This window comes from Megalops cyprinoides, chromosome 12 (genome assembly GCF_013368585.1).
Source record: "Megalops cyprinoides isolate fMegCyp1 chromosome 12, fMegCyp1.pri, whole genome shotgun sequence".
In the NCBI taxonomy this organism is placed as follows: domain Eukaryota; kingdom Metazoa; phylum Chordata; class Actinopteri; order Elopiformes; family Megalopidae; genus Megalops; species Megalops cyprinoides.
In genome coordinates, this window is record NC_050594.1 from 26,801,599 (window position 1) to 26,826,578 (window position 24,980).

At 45.6% G+C, this 24,980-nt stretch overlaps 1 protein-coding gene across 1 annotated transcript in view; it reads left to right on the forward strand.

The window, feature by feature from the left end:
• The window catches only part of syne2b (spectrin repeat containing, nuclear envelope 2b), a 118,700-nt gene that overhangs the window by 71,416 nt on the left and 22,304 nt on the right, over positions 1–24,980 (forward strand). The window contains exons 78-106 of the mRNA XM_036542304.1: positions 21–143; positions 934–1,049; positions 1,355–1,493; positions 1,817–1,951; positions 2,070–2,231; positions 2,810–3,010; positions 3,633–3,734; positions 4,049–4,168; positions 4,371–4,571; positions 4,811–4,984; positions 5,507–5,638; positions 6,281–6,477; positions 7,229–7,361; positions 7,776–7,958; positions 9,190–9,345; positions 9,831–10,007; positions 10,421–10,582; positions 11,440–11,610; positions 11,921–12,054; positions 12,744–12,945; positions 13,946–14,128; positions 14,393–14,512; positions 14,602–14,756; positions 15,083–15,230; positions 15,727–15,821; positions 16,417–16,648; positions 17,110–17,304; positions 20,683–20,808; positions 23,041–23,196. Coding sequence (XP_036398197.1) covers positions 21–143; positions 934–1,049; positions 1,355–1,493; positions 1,817–1,951; positions 2,070–2,231; positions 2,810–3,010; positions 3,633–3,734; positions 4,049–4,168; positions 4,371–4,571; positions 4,811–4,984; positions 5,507–5,638; positions 6,281–6,477; positions 7,229–7,361; positions 7,776–7,958; positions 9,190–9,345; positions 9,831–10,007; positions 10,421–10,582; positions 11,440–11,610; positions 11,921–12,054; positions 12,744–12,945; positions 13,946–14,128; positions 14,393–14,512; positions 14,602–14,756; positions 15,083–15,230; positions 15,727–15,821; positions 16,417–16,648; positions 17,110–17,304; positions 20,683–20,808; positions 23,041–23,196 — 4,530 coding nt within the window. The remainder of the gene's footprint in view (positions 1–20; positions 144–933; positions 1,050–1,354; positions 1,494–1,816; positions 1,952–2,069; positions 2,232–2,809; positions 3,011–3,632; positions 3,735–4,048; positions 4,169–4,370; positions 4,572–4,810; positions 4,985–5,506; positions 5,639–6,280; positions 6,478–7,228; positions 7,362–7,775; positions 7,959–9,189; positions 9,346–9,830; positions 10,008–10,420; positions 10,583–11,439; positions 11,611–11,920; positions 12,055–12,743; positions 12,946–13,945; positions 14,129–14,392; positions 14,513–14,601; positions 14,757–15,082; positions 15,231–15,726; positions 15,822–16,416; positions 16,649–17,109; positions 17,305–20,682; positions 20,809–23,040; positions 23,197–24,980) is intronic.

The following is a 24,980-nucleotide window of genomic DNA, read 5'->3' on the forward strand; positions in this document are numbered from 1 at the left end:
CACTCTCGGTCTCACCTCAGGAGGTCCTGCGACATGCTGAGCCCCCTCTAGAGGGCAGGTTGAAGCGCAGCGCCAGTGTGCAGGAGATGCTGACCTCCACCAAGAGCAAACTCATTCGCCAGAACAGCATGCAGCAGCAGAAGGTAAGTCCAGTTCATTTGCTCTGGAAATCTCTTTCTGTTGAGATGTGTTGGGAGGAGACTGTGTGGATGTTGATGTCTGCACGGGGTCTTGTGATTGTGCTGGTGTTGTATGTAAGCCCTTTGTGACTACGGAGTGTTTAGGCTGTGGTGTCTATTCTGCAGACCCTGTGTGAATTTAGATTATATGCTTATAATGCTTATAGTTTATATGTGCAGTTGTTGGTTGTAGGTGCTGTATGAGTGACAGCAGTGTTTGGGTTCTAGTGTTGGTTGTTAAGCCTGTGTGATTGAAGATTGGTTTGCATGCTAGGGTTGGTTTTAGACCTTGTATGATGGCTCTTGTGTTAGTTGTTCTATCAACTCAATCACATGAGTGGCAGGTGTTTGGGTTCTAGTGTTTTTGTAGAATGTGTGTAGACCAGTGTTTCTCAATCCTACTCCTGGAGGCCCACTGTCCTGCATATCTTCTATCTATAGAAGATAGATAGACGATATGCAGGACAGTGGGCCTCCAGGAGTAGGATTGAGAAACACTGGTGTAGACTGTGTTTGGGTGTTAGTTTTAGACCCTAGACCCGAGACTGTGTATGGGTACTGATTGTAGGCACTGGACCCTGTGAATGGAGACTGTGTGTGGGTGCTGGTTATAGACCCTGTGGGAGTGAAGACTGTGTTTGGGTGGTGTATAAACCCTGTGTGAGTAGACACTGTATTTGGATGCTGGTTAAAGACCTTGTGTGAGTGGTGACTGTGTTGTGCTGTTGATGGACTCCTCCCTCACTTCCTCCAGGAGCTGGGCCATGAGCTGAGTGAGCAGAGGGACCTGACTAAGGCCATCGCTCGGCACAGCAGCAGGACACGTCTGCATAGCCTGTCTCAGGACACTCAGACACAGGCCACCGCAGGGTAAAGCTGCCTTCTGTGGATGGCCCCATTCTCATCATGTTTCAGTCATACTAACTTTAGAACCTGTAAACTAGTGAAACGAGTGAAGACTATAGCAACAATAGTGCCTTTCACAAATTCAGCCTTAACTGTCAAATCCATCTGCACTGATAGGAGATATAATGCACCACAGATGCAGAAAGTTGTTGTCTTGTGTCCGGCTAAGAGCATCTGTTAAATGATAAAAAAAAGAGGCAAATGTGATGCCTTGCACACAAATGGAAACTTATTCAGAGTCACTGTGTCTCTCTGGTTGGCCTCTGCAGGACCCCCACTGAAGTTCCCATGGTCCCTGCTGAGGCTGAAGACGGAGCTATGCCTCAAGAGAAGTGGGCCCACCTTGACACCCGACTGGCTGCGAAACTGCAGGCCCTGGAGGAAAGCAGTCTGCAGGAAGCCTCTAAGGTCAGCCCTCACAGAATGAGAGTGATTAAACAGTGCTTAACACAAAGTGTTAAAAAATCATCTCCAGTGCATTTTATTTTAAAGATTTAAAGGATTGTTTCTGTTTCTTTAACCATCATCAACCATTATTCACTTCCTAATAATAAGAAGTGAATAAATAAGAAGTGAATAATAATTAAGTTAATAAGAAGTGAAGTTAATAAGGTTCCCCTGCCATAAATGGAAGTGGATGGTTTCAGACAGAAAAGCAATGAAATTGTCATCTGCCTGTCTGGAATGTGTGTGATGTATGGCAGTGTGTGTTGATGACCCTCTTCGCCCAGGTGACGGGGACAGCGGAAGATTGGGGCAGCAGTGTGACGGTGAGGGATTCCGGAACTCACACATTACAGGAGGTTCAGTCTCAAGCCGCGCACCTTCGAGAACTTGGCCACATCGCCGGCAACACGCTGGCGCAGGTAGGGAGGAGCACCTCGTTTGCGCTGTTAACTTCTATAGAAGGCCTGCTCTCAGTGCACACTACGGCAGCAGCCTCATCTGAGGAACCCGCACGCTCATCCCCGTGTGATGTCACAGCAGGTCAGCTCAGAGGGGGAGGATCCCTGTCTCCGAATGGATGAGGAGGTGTACCAGGTGCTGTGCGGGGTCGACCTGTCCCTCTGCTCCGTGACAGACATGCTGCTGGCCCCCTGTGGGACGTCCAACGAGGACACCCAGCTCCAGCTGCTGCAGCTGGAGGTAACACTCACATGGAGATAATGGCTGCTGCTGCAGCATGTGGCACCAGTCCCTTCAGTGCTGCTGTTATACTGAGTATGACTGAGAGATTAACATCTCTAAGAACATATTCAAAACTGTGAGACAGGAACTTATTAGAGAAACGGTAATGGCAAAACATTTACAAAGCTGTTTTTTTCATAGACATCCACACATTTTCCAGAGATGTGCATGATATATGTGGGGCGGCAGTGTAGCATAGTGGTAAGGAGCAGGACTCGTTACCGAAAGGGAAGGTTGCCAATTTGATTCTCCGCTGGGGCACTGCTGTTGTACCCTTGGGCAAGGTACTTAACCCAGAATTGCCTCATAAATGGGTAAAGATGTAACGTAAAAAAATTGAAAAAAATTGAAACATAGGTAAGTTGCTCTGGATAAGAGCATCTGCTAAATGCCAATAATGTAATGTAATGATATCAATCCTCATAGAGGACCTTTCGTCTTGATTGCATGAGAGATGTTTGCGTAGTAAAGTTGAATTGCGGTCTCATTTATGGTGAGTGTAACCAGCAGTGGTGCCATTTCTGTGTTACTGTCAGAGTCTGACCACGGAGCTGACCACCCTGGGCAGTGATTTGAATAGCCATGGGTCAGAGGTTACCCGTGCCCTGGTCTCAGTAGCGCCCAGAGCATCTTCCTGTCTGGATCATCTGCAGGGCCGTCTCTCCATTGTCCACACTCTCCTCTCCTCCAGACAGGCCCAGCTTCGCACACGCTTGGACCTCACCGATCACTGCCAGGTAAGACCTGCTCCAGATCCAGCAGAACCTCCAGACCTACTTCACAATCACTATAGCATCCCGATCCTTCAGAACTGTCATGGCCTGAAGTGTAACATGGTGTTTTGGTCAAGGAACTGGGCCTGATAAAGCCTCATAACCCTTGACAAGCTTCTTGCCCTCAATTAAGTTATTAAATGCTCAACTGTACAAATAGATAATACTGTTTCAGCGCTTTGCAAGGCTCTCTGGGGGAGGAGTCAATCTGGCATCTATAAAACAAATGTTTAGTAATCTTACTACCCTTACTACTCCTGTGAGTGTACCAGCTGACTGTGATGCTGTTAGCTCGGTCTGACTACAGTATCTACAGAGTTTGGTTTGAAAACATGAATTTGTGTAAATGAATAACTTTCTAATGGGTTTTAAATGAAACATGCTGATGCAATTGTGGCTATGGAGTGTGTGAGATAAAAGCTTCCTCTGGTAATTACACAACATTTCCACCTTCTCTTTATCAGGGAGTGCTTTACTGTCAATTACAGTTAATGCATAACCTGGTTGTGGCATGCCTAGCTGTGCTTTACTTATACATCGATAAAAACACCAATTATAATATTTTCCTGTTTCTCTAACCCCACAGAGAGACATAAGAGGATTGCATGAATCATTGCTTGATAAAAAGTTGCTATTGAACCAAACCATTAATGAAGCAGCAGGTCACGACCTTGACAAACAGTTCCAGGTAAACCCCTCCACAGTGGAAACTGATTCAGTTTGTTCCTCCTTAAGCGAACGCTAATTTCACTGCTATATATGAAGCCAGCCAGCCAGCCCTGCTCTCTCGGGCTTAAGCATTGATTTAGTCCGGGTGATCGAATTCAGACACTGCACTTCATTTTACAATCTAACATACATCAAGGTCCTTTCCCCCTAATCTCGGGGAGTTCACTGAAGCCATGATGTCAAGTTGGCCCTTGCACCGAAAACATGTCGTAATTGAAATCCCCGCTTCACGCTGAACTATCGTCTGATCGATTTCTGTGGCTGTGTGCGCAGTCAGCTGCGCAGCTGCACTCGGAGCTGCTGCTGCAGGAGAGCCAGGTGTCTGCGCTGAGGGAGAGGGTGGACGGGCAGAATCTGCCCACAGCACTGATAGAGGAGGTCACCAAGCTGGAGGTATGGCACACATAACAGCATGCACTTATATAGCCTTTTTATGCTATTTCACTTATTGTTAAGACGTCAAAGGCATCTCAATGGTTGTGCATTGTTGGCTTAATTCCATATAGTTCTCTGATGCTTTTTTACCATGTGCATTCTTGTGTTGTGTAGTTGCTGGGTCTGAGAGACTGACACTGTGCTGTGCGTGTGTGGGCAGGATGTGTTGGACAGCACCTGGAGCTCCCTGCGGGAGAGGCGCGAGGAGCTGAGGGAGAGGCTGGGCCTGGAGCAGAGGTTCGAGGAGCTGCTGCAGGGGCTGGCCGGCCTGGTGGAGGTCGGCCGGGAGCGCCTGGCACGCACCCGGGGCCTGCGGGCAGGCAGCCGCGCCGAGCTGCAGGACCACCTCAGCAAACACAAGGTGGACCTTGCACATCCCAAGGGATTTCATTCATCATGAAACTTATGAAAAAAAATCAATTGATTAGCATATTGGTCAATTTTCAGTAACTTTCACTGACTTGTATTTTCACTAGTATTTTGATGCTTAAGAATTGAGTTGAATGAATGTTTTTAGGTAATGCAGCCAAGTGCTGTTTCCTTGAGTAACTTTGGTTTTGTTCATTCCTCTTCCCCCTGCTGTGGTGCTGGGGATCACAGAGCTATTTCCAGCACCTGGGGGCGCACCTGGCGGCCCTGCAGCACTTCTCCTCCCGGGTCCCAGACACTGTGCTGCAGAAGCAGGAGGTCCTGCGGGCCGGGCTGGAGCAGGAGGTCCGCACTCTGCAGCGGCAGGCCCTGGAGCAGGGGACACAGCTGCAGAGAACTCTGGAGGTACAGGCCACTCAGTCTTCACCCCACTGTGCACGCATCTCAGAGTCACTCACAGCTAGTAGACCCCTTTCCCACACACTGAAGCTTTAAAGAAGCAATATAGGCAGGCACCTGTTACTGTGTAAATACATTAATTGATTCAGGAACGAATTACCCAGATATGGTGTGAACAGTTAATGTGTGGGAGGATTTCTGAATGCAATTTATTTAACCAGGAGCGCAAATGTTGGGTTTGTACCTGGCAGTTAAGCAGGGCTTAGGTAAGAATAAGAGGTATGGTAAGAATGGGCTACAAAGACAAAAATTTCCAGTCATCCAGAGGGGGAGGTCAAGGAACAAAACATAGATGGAGATGTGCAAAGATACACAGAAGGAGTGAAGGCATATGAAGGTTAAAGGACTGAGGAGCTGTGGTTTGAAAACTGAGTCACTTGCAGTAATCAGTGCGTAGATAATCGGGGCAGACGCAGCTGTGCTCAGACTGCGCTGTGTGTGCTGAGGCCGATCTCTATGCTGTCGCAGGTCTGGACACAGTGGGAGGAGAGCTGCGGCAGGCTGGGGGCGCTGCTGCAGGGTGTGGAGTCCCGGCTGCCCAGCGTGGGCCTGGTGGAGGAGACAGAGGAGAGGCTGCGAGAGAGACTGTCCATCTACCAGGTGCCGTGCTCATCCTGAGGTCACACAGCGGTCATGCCATGGGGGTCAGGGGGTCCAACTGGCTTAAATGCAGTCATTTCAGGAAAGGAATTTGAATTCAATTCGTTTATGGAGAGACGTCTTGAAAATGAAGAAATATAGAAAACACTGGCCGATTTTCAATTTCAACTGAAACGGAATTGAAACCAGCTCTGGTTCATGCACGCTATTTCAGGCCTCACCATTTCATGAGAAGCAGCGCTGGGTTTGGCTGTGCTTTGCCAGAGACTGAAATGAGGGTTGGATGCCAGATTGGTCAGCCTCTCCATTCAGCTGTTTTCATTTCTTATCAGACTACTGGATAAAATAGAGGAGGGCGGTCGAATACTACCTGTTCTACATTTTGATCGTATTTGCCCTCCTGTTCTTTCCCTTCTGCAATCATATTTTATACAAAGAGCAAGAGCAAAACCGCAGCTCACCTAATCTAAAGAGGAGCTCTACTTAGATCCTTCTAAAATAGATTAATGCGTTGCTCATTCACTATCCAGTGCAGACCAGTGGCAGAGATTGGGGTCTGTTGCCATAGCACTGTGAGAAATAGGCTTGGGGGAGTATACGGGAAAAAGAGGTGGATGATAATTGGATTCTTTTCTGCGGCAGCAAATGAAAGGGGTCCTGGAGGAGAGCAGGGCACAGCTGAGCCTGGCCCTGGAGAAGGGGAAGGGGCTTCAGGCTGGGGGGCCGCGTGGGGAGGTGGCGGTAGCCGCGCGAGAGCTGGAGGCGCGCTGGCTGGCCGTCCAGTTGAGGGTGGAGCAGGAGGGCCTGCGTATGGACCAGCTCAGGAGGACCTGGAGCAGGTGTGAGAAACACTGAAGCACACACACAGTAACGTGCACACACACACACACACACACACACGCAAGCTCACACACAAATGCACAGAAATGCATACACACACAGAAACACATGCACACACACACACACACAAACACAAGCTCTTTGAAGATGGATCTTTTGGAACAAAGGTAGCCCGTACATTTCCATACATGAATACAGCCCTATTTCAAACAAGAATTTATATTCCATTTGAGGCATCATATTTCAGTATTTGCATTTTAATAGCCTACAATGATGACAGCTGTACTACCTTAAACATGAGTTACTAACTAAATATTTTGTTTTTGGCATGCTTTTATCATTAATCAACAGTGATTATGTATTTTTGATCCTCAAAGACATTTTTTGGTATCATTTTCAACAGTCCATTATTTTTCAAAGAACAGCCAGCATAATGAAAACCATTCTACTTTAAATATGGAATGTATAATGAAAGCCTTACAGTTTCATGTAGCACTTGCACTGTGGTACTTTTTTCTACTCTGTTCTCACGTTTCCATGTAAAAGTTTCGAAAGGAAACACTAAACCATAGTGTCTTTGTCACAGTCCATTTTCCTTGTAATTTTTGACATTGAGTACTTCTTTCAGCCCCTGTCTTCTTTTCCTCTGACACACCCCACTGTCACACTGCACTTTTTTGTTTCTGACACTTTATGTCAGGTCCACAGTCAGAAGTGTCTTATAAAAGTTCCCCCTGCTCTGTGCTGCAGGTTCCGCCGCGACTCGGTGGCCCTGGCCGAGTGGATGGGCAGTGCCAGGGAACGGCTGCAGACATGGAAACGACACTCTGTCACTGTGCCACAGCAGCTGGAACATGTCCGCGTCCACCTCGCACAATTCCTGGTGAATCCCTCACTCCATAGACTGATTGGATGCATTTAACCCTGGCCACATTCTCTTGAGCCCTGCAGGGCTGTGACCGGTTCCTTTCTTTACCCTTTTGTTAACTTCTTGTTAATTTATTCGTCAGTCCGTTGGCTGTATCGTAATTGACAAATCATTTCTGTAATCGACTGGCCCTCTTCGAGCATGGCCCCTGTTTGCAGGATGTGAAGACCTCCTGAAATTGCAAATTGCTGAAATTTCCGGCTGGGGCTGGAGTCGACCAATCTGCTTTCGAAAACGGCTGCGTGTTGTTGTTGAACCTGTAGGGATGCACTGATAAGACTTATCATAACAGATGCGAGGGGGCTAGCCAGATCCAGGCCCCTTTGGCCGCTGTCAGTAACCTGCTACTGCCCTGCTGTGTGTTTCCAGGAGTTCACCAAAGAGGTGGAGACGCGGTCAGTGCTGAAGGCATCTGTGGTCAGCAGTGGTACGCAGCTGCTGCAGCTGAAGGAGACAGACACCGCCTCCCTACAGGCACAACTGACGCAGCTGGAGCAGTGCTGGGCCGAGGTGCTGTCCGCTCTGCCCGCCGTCCAGGACAGACTACACCAGGTCAGGGCAGAGTCTGTTCATTGTCTGCTTTTGTTTGATGTCATCTGTGTATAGTTTATACAAATCATTTGTCTTATTTGAGTTCAGTGATTCTGATTACTGTTGATGTTCAAATATATGACTGCATTTGTGCAAATATGATAGAAAACAAAACTTTGCCAGGTGTTACGTGCCATCAGTAAAATTTACCATCCCTGCATTAGATTATGATTGCAAGATGAAGTAGCTGTTGGCTATCTTGTCATTCAGACCATCCAGTTATAGAAAACCCTTTGAAACTGCTTGGCAACATTTGACAAAAACTTGAAGCGGAAAGCCATAGGACACAAAGTCCACTTCATCTTCAAGTGCTCCTAATTACCAGTGAGTGGTCCTCTGTCTGTATCACTGGATGTATCTGAGCCTTGAGGAGACCTTCAACACTGAGCTGTTTGTTCAGCTCTGCATAAGCAATAATGAGGGACAAACCACAGCATCTGGCAGTGAAGGGGAGTTTGGCTCCTTGTACCCAGATAACGGCTGGCACAGTACCTGACAGATTTTAATTCTAATGAGGCCCTTAAATACCTTGGTTGACGTCTGTTCTATTGCCTGAATAAAGAAAGTCCTTGGGCCCACGTCTCAGTACACTGTGTTCTGTCCTATAAGAGTTTTTGTTTTCTCGGGGGCAAGCTGTGGGGGTTAGCGTGCCTTGGTCATTGGTAATGGTAATACACTCTAAGTATTAAATGAGAACTTTGGTAAAACTTTCATTGGCTGTTATATGACGTGTACAGTATGTGCAGAGCATCCTCCTTGTTGGCCCAGAATCTGACCCTCCACCTCCAGGCAATGACAGAAGCTAACCAAGTCAGAGCAGCTATACACCATACACGATATCCACATCGATAGACTTGCACGATTTCTTTATGAATGATTAATTATATTGTGCAGTGATATTGTGAAGTGCTATCCTTGTAAAAACAACTGTTATGAACAGACATTTGTATTTCTCTGTTCAGAAGAAGTTCTGGCTGGTAGTAAGGCATCATCACTGACAGGGGGAGGAGGGTCAGTCTCCAGGCTTATTGGCCATGATTCATAATTCAGAATGCACACCACGAATCGTATGCAAAAACATCACAGTTATCATGAAAAGCATTACTTTTGTGTACAGAGTTCGTGTCACTCTGTAATTCGCAGGAAATCAGTACAGATGAGATCTAAAATGTGTACTCTCTCTCTCTGTCAGCTTCTGATGGAGAGGCTGCCATCGCGGGAGGTGATAGCAGAGCTGAACACCTGGATCAGTGAGATGGAGGCCAGGCTGGAAGAGCAGCATGACAGGGTTCAGGACCACAAAGCTTCCACAGCTGCCAGCCTCACCCAGGTGCTGCAGCTCTACAAGGTAGAGTATTAACCCTCTTCCAGCACCTGCGCCTCCTCCTTAGCTGGTTAGCTGAGGATCCTCCAAGTTCTCTACTGAGTTAGATCACTGTTTTATTAAGTTATGTATTTAAGTCTGAATTCCTTGCACAGGTGTGCTTGGCTTTCGGTGAAAAGCCAGAGTTTATACTGAACTGTAAGTGTTACTTGGGTCTTAAACACTGCAGCAATAATAAATTGGTATGTTATGTGTCTTTGTCTCAGGAATGTTATAAGCAAGCGTAAAGATTTTATAACTGAAATAAGAGGATCACAAAACAATCCAAATTTGCCACGTTTGTAAGAAACATGGAAAGGAAGAGTTCTGCTAATGTGTTCTGTCCTTGTGGAGTGAAACTAGCTGTCTTAGAAGAACTACATTCGCCACATGTGCAGTTTTCTGCCATTCTTGTACGATAGTAAAGGAATGTGTTGTTTTTTATTCTTAAGCCTTTCTCTCTTCCTTAGGAGTTCAAGTTAGAGATGGCATGCCACCAGCTCTCTGTGGACTTCGTCAACCAGTCAGTTCTACAGATCAGCAGCCCAGACATCCAGACCAAACGCTACGACCGCACGAACTTCGCAGAGCAGCTGGGCGCCCTCAACGAGCGCTGGCTCCACCTTCAGGGGGCGCTGAGTAGCCAGGTCACTGTTTATTAATTTCCCTCTGGGTGGCACAGTTCGGCACAGTTCAGCGCGCCAAATGTATTAAGGGCTCACACTGTAATAAGGAAAACATCATAATGACACTGAGTGGCCAGCAGAGGGCAGGCTTGTAGGTTTCCAGTTAGGTGTTGTCTGGTCACAGTCCTTAATTCTTGCTTGTGTTTTATGGACATTTCAGATAACAGCAAGCAAGCAATCCCTGTGTTCTCAGACAGCCGCCACAGCAATACTTTTGTGCTAACAGTTACCTCAGAAACAGGGGTTACTGGGGATATGACTTACTCTACACAGTTCAGGTGTAATGTCTGCCGCTGTGAACAGATCTGTCACCCAGCTTGGAGATGGTCACCGCTGAAAGGCCATAACCCTCTGCCGCCGTGTGTTTGCAGCAGACTCGACATGTGGAGCAGCTGCTGCACACCTGCGCAGACAGAGAGAACAAGCTGCAGCTCCTGCGCTGCTGGGTGGTTGGCCAGAGGGAGAGGATGCAGCAGATCGAGAGGCCAGTCAGCCGCTCATCAGCAGAGAAAGGCCTGAGGGAGTGTGAGGCATGTGTCAGCAGTTAATGATAATAGTAATAATAACAATTATTATTATTATTATTATTATTATATACTTCACATGCATGTATATGTGCGCTTACGTGTGTGTATGTGTGCGTGCATGTGTGTTGCTGTGTGTGCGTGTGTGTGTGCCTCAGGAGACAGAGGAGAAGCTCAAGGTGAAATGTGCAGAGCTGCAGGTGTTGAGAGAGGTCCGTCTAACCCCAGAAGAGGGCAGGGAACAACAGGGTCGTGACAATGAATTCATCTCGCAGACTGACGCTGTCCACAAGGCCTGCACCACTTTGAGCCAGCAGGTAGTCGTCAGACTAGCTTCATTACCAGAAATGATGTCTGTGTACATACACTCATGTGTCTCATATTGCTACTACTGAAATTTCCTCACACACAACATCACAAGAAGCATGTCACAATGCAGAATATTTATGCTGTGCATGTGCAGGACTGTTAACATTAGAGATATTATTCCATATTAATATCTTATGAATATTTGAACACATCCCATATTTATTAAACATTTTTTTTTAAAAAACTGACTTGGAGCATGTGTCCAGGAATATAACCCCAGATTACAACCCAGCTGCATCATTGTGAAAAGGAGCACATTGTGTCATAGAAGTGGGGCCTTCCTGAACACATTAATATATGCATACTGTATGTGATTAAGAGTGCCTATGATGAAGGTCCCAACCTGTTTCATTCCAAATGGATTTTTAGTGTTGTCAAATGAATTTCCAGCGCTGTTCTTGGAGAATTGGTTGAGTTCTGTGCATCGCATGAGCACCAAGCGGAGCCGGGATGCCAATTGCACAGAGTCTCTGTGTCTGAGGTCAGTCTGTTCCTCCCAGGTGTCAGTGCTGAGGCGCGGACTGCGGCGGGTCCTGGAGCTCTGGGATCAGTTTGAGAAGGGGCTGGACGAGGCGGCGCTCATCGCAGGAACGACCCGCTACAGCCTGGAGCAGGGCCGCACCCCCCAGCTGTCCCTCCGCTCTCTCCAGGTCCACGTTGATCAGCTGCAGGTGCGCTCTCTCTCCACTGTCCACTGGTCTCTATTAGGTGTTCCAGTAATATGGGCTATATAGCTGTCATCTGCTTGGATCAATGAAGTAAGAATGAATGTATTACCTCTGTCTGGCCCCTGTGGTACAAGGGCCTCTGACTAATATACATCAATATGTGCAAGACATGTTTTACGTGGAACAAGTCCATGCCTGCCTTGGACATGCTGTGCTGACAGTGCTTTTAGGCTAAGAGTTGATCTTTGGCACAGATAAATGGCCCTGTGAGAGAGCCAGGCAGTATCAGATGTAGCTTTATTCCTCTCCACAGCTTCTGCAGGACCAGCTGGAGAGGGACGAGACAGTGTGGGACGCTCTGAGCGGGACACTGTCCACCCTACGGGATGTGGTCAGCCTCGCTGCCGCCCTCCTCCTGACCGAGCAGCTGGAGGGAGAGAGGGCACGGTCAGTGACATCATCCTCACACAGACCCTGCAGGCTGAATCGCAGCTTGTTTCATTGCAGTGACACGTGACATTCATACAAATAAGCTTTTTTATCATGTGTTACAGTAGCATGCATCCACTTATGTAAAGTGGCTGGATGTCCCAATAATTAATAAATGATGCAGTGTTATATAATGTGATGGTAATGTAAAGGTTATTATGTCTGGTATATCATTTAAATGTGTGTATGTAAGTATGTATGAAAATAAATGTACTTTACACTTTAATGCATGCTGTGAACAGACTTCACTAATGGAATAATGAGTCTTTCTACTCAGGGAAGTAGGGGAAATGTATGCCTGTTTAGGGAGATTTTTATTTGCTTCTGGCCTTAGTCCTGCATTACATTTTTTACCCACTTATAATTTATTTTGGAAGTTAACAGTATCATACTGTCCTGTTTGTGTGAATGGGAATATCATATCAACAAATACTCTTCTGATGTCCTTGAGTGACGCCAAAGGCCTGGATTAGAGAAATAGTGCCGGTCCCTTTTGTACCTTTATGTGGCTGCTCTTCCACACTTTATTGGGTCCCGGTTGAAATCAATTTAAAGTAGCTAAAGGGAAGTTAAAGTAAACTGCTATCAGCATCCTTCAGCATCTCTACAGGAAATCTGATCTGCATGCCTCTCTCTGGCCCTGCCAGGTGGAGGGCAGTCAATCAGGAGTTGGAGGATGACCTGCGGAAATCCCAGCGACTCCTGCAGCTCTGGCAGGGCTATAGCGCTCTCCTCAGCGCCGCTTCCCTGCGTCTCAAAAGGCACCAGGAGGAAGCTGGGAAGGTGCTGCGGACCCCGGCCCAGGAGAACACGGCGGAGCTGCTTCAGGCCCAGCTGAATGCCGTTAATGTGAGCGCAGCCTGCACACGCTCTCTCTCCACTCACCCGGCCACTCCCACATACCGCCTCTCAGCTCATGCATGTGCTGCCTCCATGTAACAATACTACCCTCGGAGAGACAACAGAACAAGCCCGCTGTGGAGATTGTCCAGCGTAGCTACATCTGATGGGCCCTCTTCAAAGAAAGGACACGTCTTTGTCTGAGCCGTGGGAATTTATTATATCTGGCAATTATGCTTCCGGATCTCATAAGAGTTACACTCAGAGCCATCACAAGTGCTCCAAGAGCAGTAGCATAGATTATGAAGCTCTTTCCTAATAACTCTGTACTGGGTTGTTATGCAGTTTGCCTGCTGGGTCTTCCGCAGACAGATCTTGACGCACCTATGACAGATTCTGTTTATAGGAGCCAATAGTGTAGGTGACCTGGCTGATGATGGAAAGGAGAGGGTAGTACAAAGCAATGAAAAAAATGACAGTGTGCCAACAAAACAACAGCAAAGGTGTACTCTTGGGTTGAGGAACATTGTGTACAGAGGCAACGGAAAGCGCATCCACGCATTACTGAGAGGGGCTAAAAATACCAGCGTCATACGGCAGCAGCAAAATAACCTCTCTCATTCCCATGTCTGGGATCCATGCTTTCAGATTGTTTTCTGCTGTAAACTAAAATGGGGTGACGCTTCAGCTCCTCATTGTCTATGGTTTTTGCATATGGTTGAAAAAAGGACTTGCAGTGCAGTTTTGATTCCAGAAGCTTTTCTGAAAATCTACCAGGACAATAATATTAACATAGTGTATTTAAAACAGCAAATACAGAACAGCTTTGACCGCTTAACACAAATAGGACCGCACTCCAGAATTGAGGGTAAAAGGGCAGAAAGTTTTTGAACTCAAGCAACGGTATATACAGAGGTGACATATGAAATATAGTTTGTAAATGCTGTGTTGTGTAAATATGTGAAGACGCTCTGTATGTGCTGTGTTCCCAACCTGCTTTGTTTTCAAGGCGCTGAAGGAAGGTATGAACGACGTGCAGAACAGTGTGGAGGAGTTGCTGGAGGCTTCACAGGACCTCACAGGACAGATGGAACCTGAAGCTGCAGTCTTCATCCAATCAGAGAGCTTTCTTCTGTCGCGCAGTCTTGCACAACTGGGCAGGGTACTCGATAGCAGATTGGAGCAGCTGCAGGTAGGACCATATATCTTTTGTCATAGTCAGCCTCTGCTTTATGAAGTGAAGTACCATTGCACTTTACTGCAACAGGTCTCCTCAGCACTGAAATTGTTGTGATGCTGGTCATGATGTAGCCAGGTCCGCAAGGATGTAAGGCAAATCAAAAACTCGCAATGGAGTGATTCAGAAGATTTAGTAAGGCTACAGAGGAAAGTACAGAAGAGATTGCAGTTTTTATGCTCTTGTTATAACACAGATACCTGGTGTTTGTGTGTGTAGGAAGAGCTGGAGCAGCTGCAGGAGCTCAATAGCAGCCTGGAGTCACTGGAGACCCATCTGAAGGACAGTGAGGGCAGACTGACCAGACCCTTGGACCCTGGCCACATGGACGTTACTAAGGTGGGTCGCTGCACCTCCCACAAAAGGCTGTTTAACCCAAGGCCAGTTTAAAGTCTCCTATGATAACCCAGCATCTCTCTACCCCTCAGGCTGGCCTTTTAGCACTGAGTGCCATGTCCCCAGACCTGGATGTCTTGAATGAGCTGAGCCACAGGGTGGCCATAAGTGACCCAGTGGCCCGCAGGCTTCAGACACTCAACAGGCAGTGGGCACTGGCTTCCTCCCGCGCAGTGGAGAGGTGCAGGTGAGGCAGGCTGCTCTCAGCCAATAATATTTTCAAGGGCATCAGCAAACCCTCATGAGAAAATTGTAGACTACAGAGCAAATATGTTTGAAAGTGATGGTATTGACTTTAACAAAATTCCATTGGCCTGACTACCCATTTTAACAAATAATGAAGGGTTGGTTGTGTACTGTACTCAAGTCACAGACGTAGTGTGTTCCTGCAGATATGCAAACTCTGAGAGCTGTAGTGAACTGAACTGAGCTGATGGCAGTGGTCAGTGAGGACTGTCTCCAGAGAGTGAGTGTTTGGTGGGTGGGTGGTGACTGTGTGCCTGTGTTCAGCAGTGAGTTGCAGGCTGAGGCACTGAGGCAGCAGAGCTTCGAGCAGAAGTGTCAGAGCTGGATGGACTTCCTTCAGAGCATGGAGGACAACCTGGCCGTGGACATCGCCGGCTGCTACCCTGGCCTACGGGAGCAGCTCCGTGTCCACCAGGTAATGGCATCCTGTTCCTTTACCTGTTCCTACGCCGCTTCCTTTTTTGTCGCTATCTGAAAGCAACACACTCAGGAGAACCTGGGGTAACTGAGTATCTTGTGCTTGTCCAGTTTTTGTGAGGGAATGTGGGCCAAATTATTCAATATCTTGGCTATATGTTTATATCAATTTATAATAAAGTGTCAAAGCTATTGTATTGTGTGATTGGTTGTACTCTGACAGCTTTTTTTAATGAAAATTCCATAAACATTAAAGCTAAGCATAGTGAGTTACAGTTTTCTGTGACTTCTGCTTTTTGTACTGTTGTCTTTTTGTGCCTGAAGGACATATTGATAGTAACTCCTAGTAAACAACAGACATATTAGCAATGTATCTTCTATAAAGAAGACTCTTAGGGAAAGATTACTAGTATATCTTATATATAGCAGGACGGTTTAGGACATATTAACAGTATTTTAGACTGTAGCTAACCCTGGTTGTCTCAATGTCTCAGAGGTATCAGGTCGAGGTGTCTATTGGACACCAGATACTGCACTCCGTCATCAATGAAGCACTGTTGCTTCTGGAGAGGGGAGAGGTGGAGGACAGGTGAGGACCCAGCTGTCTCATTTCACTCAGACATCTGAGCTTACTTTTAATGGAAACATCTGTTTCTGCAGCTGTAATTCTGCTTTTAGTGGTTACACAGAGCACAGAGTGTGCTGTTCCTTCTTTATGAGGGATAACTAATTAAAATTGCAGCTTCCCTGCAAACATTTTTCCCATGGAAACATTTTCCAGTCTTGACATTGCAGATCAGAACAGGCAGTATCACAGTGAGGCAGACTGGCTCACATTCAGGAGATAAATCTGTAACTGAAACAGATAAATCTGTAACCCTGTACAAGGAACTTTCTGCAATTGGACTTACTCCTTGGTACAGACATACATCTGAACTCCATACAAGAATGCTCAGGAGTGAGACTGACAAAGAGCCAGAGTAACTTGGATGAACGTGATTAAAATACATATCCATGCATATCCAATATTCTTAATATATCCATGATATTCATAGTATATTCAAAATAAGCAGATACTGTTATGTTGATTAACTGTCTTTCAATATAATGAGGGAAAAAGATGAGCATTCGAGTTCCACATAGTTAACCGTGATGGGTGTCCCCCCTCCCACTGCGGCTTACAGGAGCGACTTCATCCTGAAGCTTTCCCAGCTGCGGGAGCAGTGGCACGGGGTGGTGAGGCGGGCACAGCAGCGGAGGGCCCTGGTGGAGGGGCTGGTGAGGCACTGGCAGCTGTACACCCGCAGCCTGAGGAAGCTGTCCGGGCTCCTGAAGGAGGCGCGCGCCCTCCTGCCCCCACATGGCCCCGTGCCCTGCAGCCTGACCCAGCTCCACAGCTCCCTGGAGGACCTCAAGGTAAGGCCAGGGAAAGTCAAGGCCTGTTTCCATACAGCAAGCCGCCTCTTCCAGAGGTATTACCCTTCTGTCATAAAAGCAGTGATTCTGAAAGGCCTCTGAGACAATTCAGCTTGCATGCTGTGCTCAAACATATAACAGCAGCACTTTCCCTGATATTTGAACCTACAAATCCAGTTCCCAAACCACAATGCCACTTGGCCACTAATAAATGAATACTCCGGATGCTTATATTTGTAGCAATAAATATTGAAATAACAGGGTAAACTAAAAGAATAATAAATAATAGAAATAACAGGGTTTAAAATATATACCACTATATACCCTTTTTATGAATATTAGTGCCAGTAGTGTTAACATAAATTGATTATATGAAGTGAATGTATCAGGGAAGTGCTGCTTTCCTGCCTGCAGTTCCATTTACCTTGCGCTTGGTAATGAAGACGTTATTTCTCAAACAGCACATGGAGCTGCTGTTCCACCGCCACCAGAGCTGCTACATCCAGACGCTGGAGGTGGGCAGGCAGCTCTTCTCCATGGGCGATGCGCAGACGCAGGCGCAGCTGCAGACGGAGTTGGGGGCACTGCAGGAGGACTGGGAGCTCTCTCAGGGCCTGCTGGGGAAGAGGAAGGCCCTCACTCTCAACATTCTGCAGGTGCGCACCAGGACACCGCAGTAATCATGTGACACGTAGTGTCATGGAGCACTGACTTTGGCTGGAAAATGGAAAGAATGACTCTCGCACAGTAATACCTTTTCAGTTCAACCTCAAAAGTTCATTCAAGGCTCAAGCAATTTAAAAAAAAGCATATTGTCTAGATGGAAGCAGGGAGAGAAAACATGACTATACAAGTAAAATAGTAAAATAAATAGTCCAATAAGTTAAATGTGAAATACTCCACAGAGCAGGCTTAGATATGTAATCTTACAGTAGTGTATAGTAGTATTATTATTCTGTAGAGCACAGCAGCTAGTATTACAATGGCAGCTGTTATTGCAATGTGTATGGATTAATTTTCCTTGAAAGATTAGGTCTTTTTTGTTGGGCTTGTGTTTGATAATGACATTTCAAAATCAATGAAGTAGTGTAACCTAATAGTCTTAACCTCAATATGATGGAAATGGAAGGAATTAGTGCATTCAAGGCTGTTTCAAATACTGTCGAGCAAATCTGTCCTATCTGAAAAGGCCTCTTGGATTTGGAAAAGTGATTATTTCATCACCTTGCTGTAACAGTAAGTCCCCGTGCCAGGTGTCACATGGTACTCTGGCCTGGTGTGAGGGTCGGAGCTGTGAAATGATTTGGATAATATACTGGGATTTGGTCACCCGCTCAGCCCACTGACCCACATCTGTGTATCACTGGTGATAGCGAGTGGATCAAAATATCTGCCCTAATCTTGCCGTGATCTACATTTCAGGCTGTGTGGTACTACCACACCAAATCGCAGTATTGTAAAAGCGGAACAATGATCATTTATTTCGGGGGGCTTATTCACACAATGCTGTGCCTCCTGGACCTCTCGGTAAAGATGATCCAGTGGTGTCTCATTGAAATCACCTGACAAGAGACCCATTGACTACAGAGAGTGATGGAGGTCTACAGTACTGACAAAACACACTGCAATATTGTACATTTGTGTCTCTGCTTTCCGGATCAGGTTAAGTCCTTATGGAAGAGCTCATCTCAGAAATTTCAGTCTTTGTGAACTTGACTTTTTGTGAATGGCAAATCTTGCTGTGCTTTTTCACATACAATATATGTTCAACACAGTAAGAACTAACACTTACAAATTCTTAGCAGATTGTCAGATACACACACATTCAGGATGGAAAATTATAATTATCACTTTAAGCAGCAGGGCTATGGCTGTCAGGCTGTTCTTGCCAAATTAAAACCTTTAAAATCACTTAAAAATTTTATAATCATTTTAAATCAGTTTGTAGTCATACAGGTGCATAGCTATTAAGCACTGCTTTTATGCAATCACTTACCATGAATTTGTTAATCCATGTGAATCTGTATAATTTAATGGTACCTTGGTTATATGCTAGATCTTTATCATCCCCTTAACATTTTTTTACTTATAATGATTGTTGTTGTGCACTAATCCTCTCTCCCTCTCTGTCATCTCACACGTGTGCATGCGTACACACACACACACACACACACACACACACACACACATGGGTATACCCACATGCACCATTTCAGAAAGCATTAGGGCCATTGTTTACTTAGAAAATAAATTCTTTTGAGCTAATCTATCTGTGGGTGGTGTGTCATGGTGACGTTGATATGAGGGATATGTGAGCACAATGCGACCAGAGCTTTTATAAGAGCATACCAACATGGTGGCTGAATTGATACTGCTTGGGCAGGGAGAAGGGAAGGCAGCTTAGCCTAAGTCTGTCTGGGTTATTAAAGCAGGTGAGCCCGGAGCTGAGCCACGTCTCCTCCTTCCCAGCCAACAGGAGGCTGACCTTAGTCCTTGTTCCACAATTAAATCCCCCTTCTTTCTGTTGGCACCCGCACTGTCCTTCTGGCCGTGACCAACAAAATCCCTCTGCCTTTGTCGATTGACGGAAGCCAGCTGGTGATGTAAGCGTTCTGTTTTGGTCACACTGCCCTGGATACAGTGGACACCTGGACAGTGAAGTGGTCAGGCAGTACGAGCATGCTACCCCCTCTGAGACACCTTGTTGTTGTGGTCCTGTTTCGAGCCTCTTTGACTCCCCACTGATAAGTCAGTTCACATCAGTTTCTTAGAGTAGCATATACTGTGGAACAGGCAGAGAGCTCTGAGCCCTGACCCATGATGGATCCTAAGCGGAAGAGGCCAGTGCAGTTCTAATAAGATGTGTACATTCAGGCGGAGGGTCATAAAGAAAACAGGAGCTGAGAATGAAGATAATTAACCTTACTATGCCATGGGGTCTGAAGCAATATAGAAGCTACCACAACAAATATGCAATGCAGTACAGATAAGATTCAAATACCATTTTGTGGTTGAACAGTACATATTAAATTTTTACTCCTTATCCTATACATGGTGATGAGTATGAGTAGGCCGCAGTGTAGCATAGTGGTAAGGAGCAGGGCTTGTAACCAAAAGGTTGCCGGTTTGATTCCCCACTGGGGCACTGCCATTGTACCCTTGGGCAAGGCAGTTAACCAACAACTGCCTCTTTAAATATCCAGCTGTATAAATGGATAACTTGTAAAAACTGTAGCCTATGTAAGTCGCTCTGGAAAAGGTCATCTGCTAAATGACAATAATGCAATGTAATGTAAGGAGTATGGACAATGATCAGTTCCTTGGTGTTCATTCAGTAATGACCATGATTGGATTCAGTGTCCTGCATGTGATTCATGCCTGTGTCCACTGGACTTGGCAGTGTTCTCCTGGCGCCTTCTCCACCAGATCAAATGGATGCCTGCCTGTACAGGTGGCACAGCCAGGCAGATCTCGCACTTCCAGCAATGTCTTATCTAGATCAGTACACACTTTCAAGGAAGAGGATGTAAGGCCAGTGGACAGCCCTGCCAGTGGACTACAGAGGGTTAGTCAATGCCTTACATCACTCCTAAAGTTTGGGTGCAGTAGCCTCAGCATCCACTGGGCAGGGCAGTGGAGAGGTCTCTTCGAGCACACATTGTTCCACGGCAGAGGTACAATTGTATTGGATGGAAAATGAAGGAAAATAATGAGGATTCATCATGAGAAGACCAATACATTATTTTCAGTGTTCAAAGTCATTAAATTATTTTAATCGTCCTTTTTATTGTGTTTTGGGACATATAAAGAAATAACTACGAGGTGACAGCAGTTTAGTTTATTTGTCCATATTTGTTGATGAACTTTTGCTCTTTTGAACCTGTGCACTTTTGTGTTCGGCAACAATGTAATTGCGGTTACCATGGTGTTTTGTTTCCGTCCTCTAGAAACTCATGTCAATGGACTTGTGCGCTGAGTGTTTGATGGGGTGTTCCTGCTCTACTCACGCAGCCATTGTGCATTTCCTCTCGCAGACCTGGGAGCACTGTGAGGCCAGGCTGGTCGATAGCAGACGCAGACTGGAGGAGATGAAGGCCAGGTTGAAACGGTTGCTGCCGGAGCAACAGGAGGAGCTGCAGACTGCAGAGGAACTCACCAAGGTATCCATCTAATGCGTGCACACAGTGGCCACGGAGTGGCACAGGTCTAGCCCATCACCAGTGATGTATCTGTGATATTCACTCACGGAAACGTAGCTATACAGGCGTACTGCAGGATGTTATCTGAGATGTTTTCCTGAGCAAACCATTCGCATTATTGAATTTTGTATTTTTAGTCTATAACTGAATAAGTTTACAGCATATTATGACTTTTTGACAGATTTGATTTTAGCCTTTCCCTTTCTGACATTTCTCTTAGGTCTCTTAGGTTCTCTTAGGTTTTTATTTTGTTTCACAGTTGTTAAAAAGCTATGTATTTGCTGCTCAATAGATACGTGACAGTCAGTCTTCATATTTACAATGACACAATCATGTGAAAATGTCAGTTTATAGGGGCACTCTAGAAGCCCAGTGGTTAAGGCATTCGCTTTGAATGCAAGCTGAGATGTACGGCCCAGATTCGATCCTGGCTGTGTCATTGGCCCAGAACAAATTGGCTGCCAATAGGGGTGGGTACGTCAGTCAGGGTTTGACCATTTCAGTGCTTACCCACAACCCCTGCTGGTCAGTTGTGAATCTGCAGTGAAATGTCTTCCTCCGACTCACGTCTGTGCCAGCTTGGCATAGGGACTGCAATGTGAAAAGGAGCGACGGTTGACATCACATGCTTCAGGGGAGAGCACGTGCTTGTCTGCTCCCTCCTGGATTGTTACCAAGGTTTTTTTTTTTTTTTTATCAATGAACGGCATCTCTATGAAAAACTGGACATTCAAAATTAGGAGAAAAAGGGGGAAAAAATCATTGGTCATTTGGAAATGTTAAATATGTCAGTTCATGTAGCCCATTAGAATTGTAAGCAGTGCAGTTGTGCTGTATAATTTACCGCTCCTCTTGATTTAGAATATTGAGCATACATCAGAATTAGAACTGACCTAGAAGTGGGTTGGTCTAAAAGATGGGGACAGAGGGCTGACACACTTCAAAAGTTTTGAAATCTGAGATTCCTTCTGTGTGTCACCATTTAAGAACTCTGTAACAGTTTTCAAGCTGCATGATGCAACCCTTTGGTTACCCTGTTGCCCAGTAACATTATAAAACACTTTCCCTAGCTCTAGGATGCAAAATTTTTTTTTTTATCAAGCTGCCTACCAGTTCTTTTTCAGGTAGTACTTTTGTGTACTTTTGTGTACTATCTATTTGCACACTGATTAAATGAACCCTCATAAAACCCATTTGAAGGAATTATTCACTTTTAACTTTGGTGAACTTTCCTGAAACTGGCATATTATGTGGCCATGTGCAGCTGAAGAGACCTTTGCTGTAGTGCTGGTGCCCAGTCATATAACATTGCATTGATGCTACTAATTCTTTGTACTGATAAAAGTGAATAGAATGTGCAACCTTTTTATTTCTGTTTGATTGTTCTGTGTAGGAGGCATCTCAGTCATCTCCTAAAAAAGGAAGTGCATATCCTGCCTAGGTTGCATTCTACATTTTTAAAATTTTCATTAACCCCAAAGTCAATAAACTAAGCACAACCAAAGATGTAGCAGTTTACTGAGTTCACATGTGAAAAGGTGTGCAGGGTTCAGCAGTGTTGCCCACCATTTGCTGTCACACAGCACACTTGATAGATTATTATAGAAGTGGAAAACTACTGACTGACACTGCAACAAACTACCCTTCTCTCAGGGCTGTATAGGCTATGCCTCCTATCACTTTTGCTTACCATTGGTTATTCTTAACTTAACAGCAATGATTTAAACTCCTAAAGGAAGTGATAGAAACAAAGGAAAATCATTATATACGCAGAACTGAGTGTAGCAGCAGTTTAACAGTGGTCTAGTGAAAATGTTGAAGTTTCACAGTGTTGCGCGAGGTGATTAGTTAATCTTGTTTTGTGTCAGAGGAGCATTGATCAAGGTTTCAGCGTGGTTGTTGTTTGTGCTTGCTGCTGGTGATAGCCGCCACTGGGGCCTGAAGATAAACTAATAGCACACAAAGTGGATCCAAGTTCCTAACAGGTTGGGCTTTCAGCATTATCCCCTCTGGCTCATTATGGGTTTATCTCTCTCTCCGCCCCTCCCCTTCCCCCCCTCTTCCCTCTCCGCTCCCCTCCCCCTTTCCCCTCCCCCGCCCCAGCATGTGGGCCCTAATCCGGTAGGCTGGAGAGAGGCAGGAGTGAGTGCAAGGGCCAGCGACAGGGGGTTGACTTGTTGTTATGTTATGCAGGAGGCAGAGGACTCCCTGGAAGACTGGGCTCAGAGCCTGACGGAGCTCGCCACCATGAAGACGGACCTGTCCCAGTACATCATCGCCGACGACGTGGTGCTCCTCCAGGAGCAGGTGGAGCACTTGCACTGCCAGTGGGAGGAACTGTGCTTGAAGGTAGGGGAGGCTGGGCCCAGGCTGGGGCTGCTGCGTGTGTACACAGGCAGACAAAGTCCCAGCGGCTGCGATCTGTGAGTGTGAGTGCAGCTGCTTTGGGGGACAATTAGGAACCGGTCTCAGAGGCACTGGGGGAAAGCTGTATGTGTTTAGAAAGAGGGAGTTCAGGTTCACTTTGTTAGTTACCAAGCAGTGAATTTTTGAAATGGAAACAGGATCTCTGTGTTGTTTGTGGTTGATTTGGTTACAGCCTTGATTAACTTCAAAGGCAGTTCAGAATGCTGTAAATACTACTGAACTGCCTCTTACTAAAGCAAGTAACTCCAAAGGTGCAGATTCAAGGTTCACTGCAATAAGTGTGAAATTTCTGTGATAATTTTTACTCCATGATGAAATATGAATGTTTATCCTGGAAGAAACTGGGTAACTTGTTAGGGAAAATGCATATTTCTTTTGAACTACTAACTGAATGCTATGAAGCCCTTATTGAAACCTCTGTATGTCATGCTGTACTACATATTGTTGACTCCTTATGTGGCTTTTTGCTTGTGTTGTACTCTGCCTCACTTGTAAGTCACTTTGGCTTCTACCAAATGAATAAATGTAATGTAACTGTAATGAAGAATAGTGATAATCGTTATGAATATGTTTGGTCCTCCCCAGCTTGGTAAAACAATGTAAATCTTAATGTTATTATGGCATGTGTCCTATTTTCAGTGTAAAATTAAGAATGCTATTATAGTACAGATTATTTTCAACATTGATAAGACCATTTTGTTCATGACTTAATAAAGCTGGCATCTTATTTTTGAGGAACCCCCACATGTCAGAGTGGGTTGATACAAAGAGAGAGTCAGATATGAACCTTAAAATGAATGAAGCCCAAACATTAGAAAAAAGTATGATTTTCAGTGTAACTCAGAAAATAGAGAAATGTCCTGTTCATGCAACATGATACTGTGATATATGAGGCCATGTCCATGCTTAACTGCAGGTTGACAAGTTATATGTTGACAAGCTAAGGTGTTGGGTAGAGTACAACAGGTTGCAGAGGGAAGCAGTCATTGGAATGAGGGGACAGATGGTGTGGGAGAGCTGGACTCAGACTGCAGAAGCTGGCCCTTTGTGGTGGGGATCACAAGCTGTGTGACACGTCAGGGGGTCACCGGCAGATCACAGTAGCTTTCCAAAGGGCCTGAATTTAATTTAAAATGTGTCTGTGGCTCCGCCCTGCACTTGACGCACCTGTGAATGACGGCTCCATTGGTACATTGTGCAAATCAGCACTATAGCACGGCAAGGGTGTCAGTCACAGCTTCCCGCATGTTCTTTGGCAGGGTCCTCTCTGAACCTGTCTCCACCCGCTCTACGTGCTTAATTTGTGAATTATATGTCCTAGTATAAATTTACAGTTTTACAGGTGACTCAGAATCACATCACACGGTCTTTTCTTCCATTAGAATTCGAAAAGTTTTCAGGGGCAGACTTCAAAATCTAGATGTTTGGATTTGAAAGGTGATTGTTTTTAGAAAAAGTGACAGTTTTTATAATTGTTTTTAAAAAATATGCCTATACAAACCTGTAGATATAGCATACACAGGGGTCTTAGATTTTTCTTAGAAGCCTAACAAAAGACCAAGCCTCTGTAGGACAATATTGAGTTATGGAATGTCCAGCCTGTTAATATACATATGTGACTAAGGGAATGAACAAGTTCAATATTGAGTAGTCTTCCAAAACTACAGCATGCAATCAAAGCAAATTGCTGCCATCAGTAACTAAGT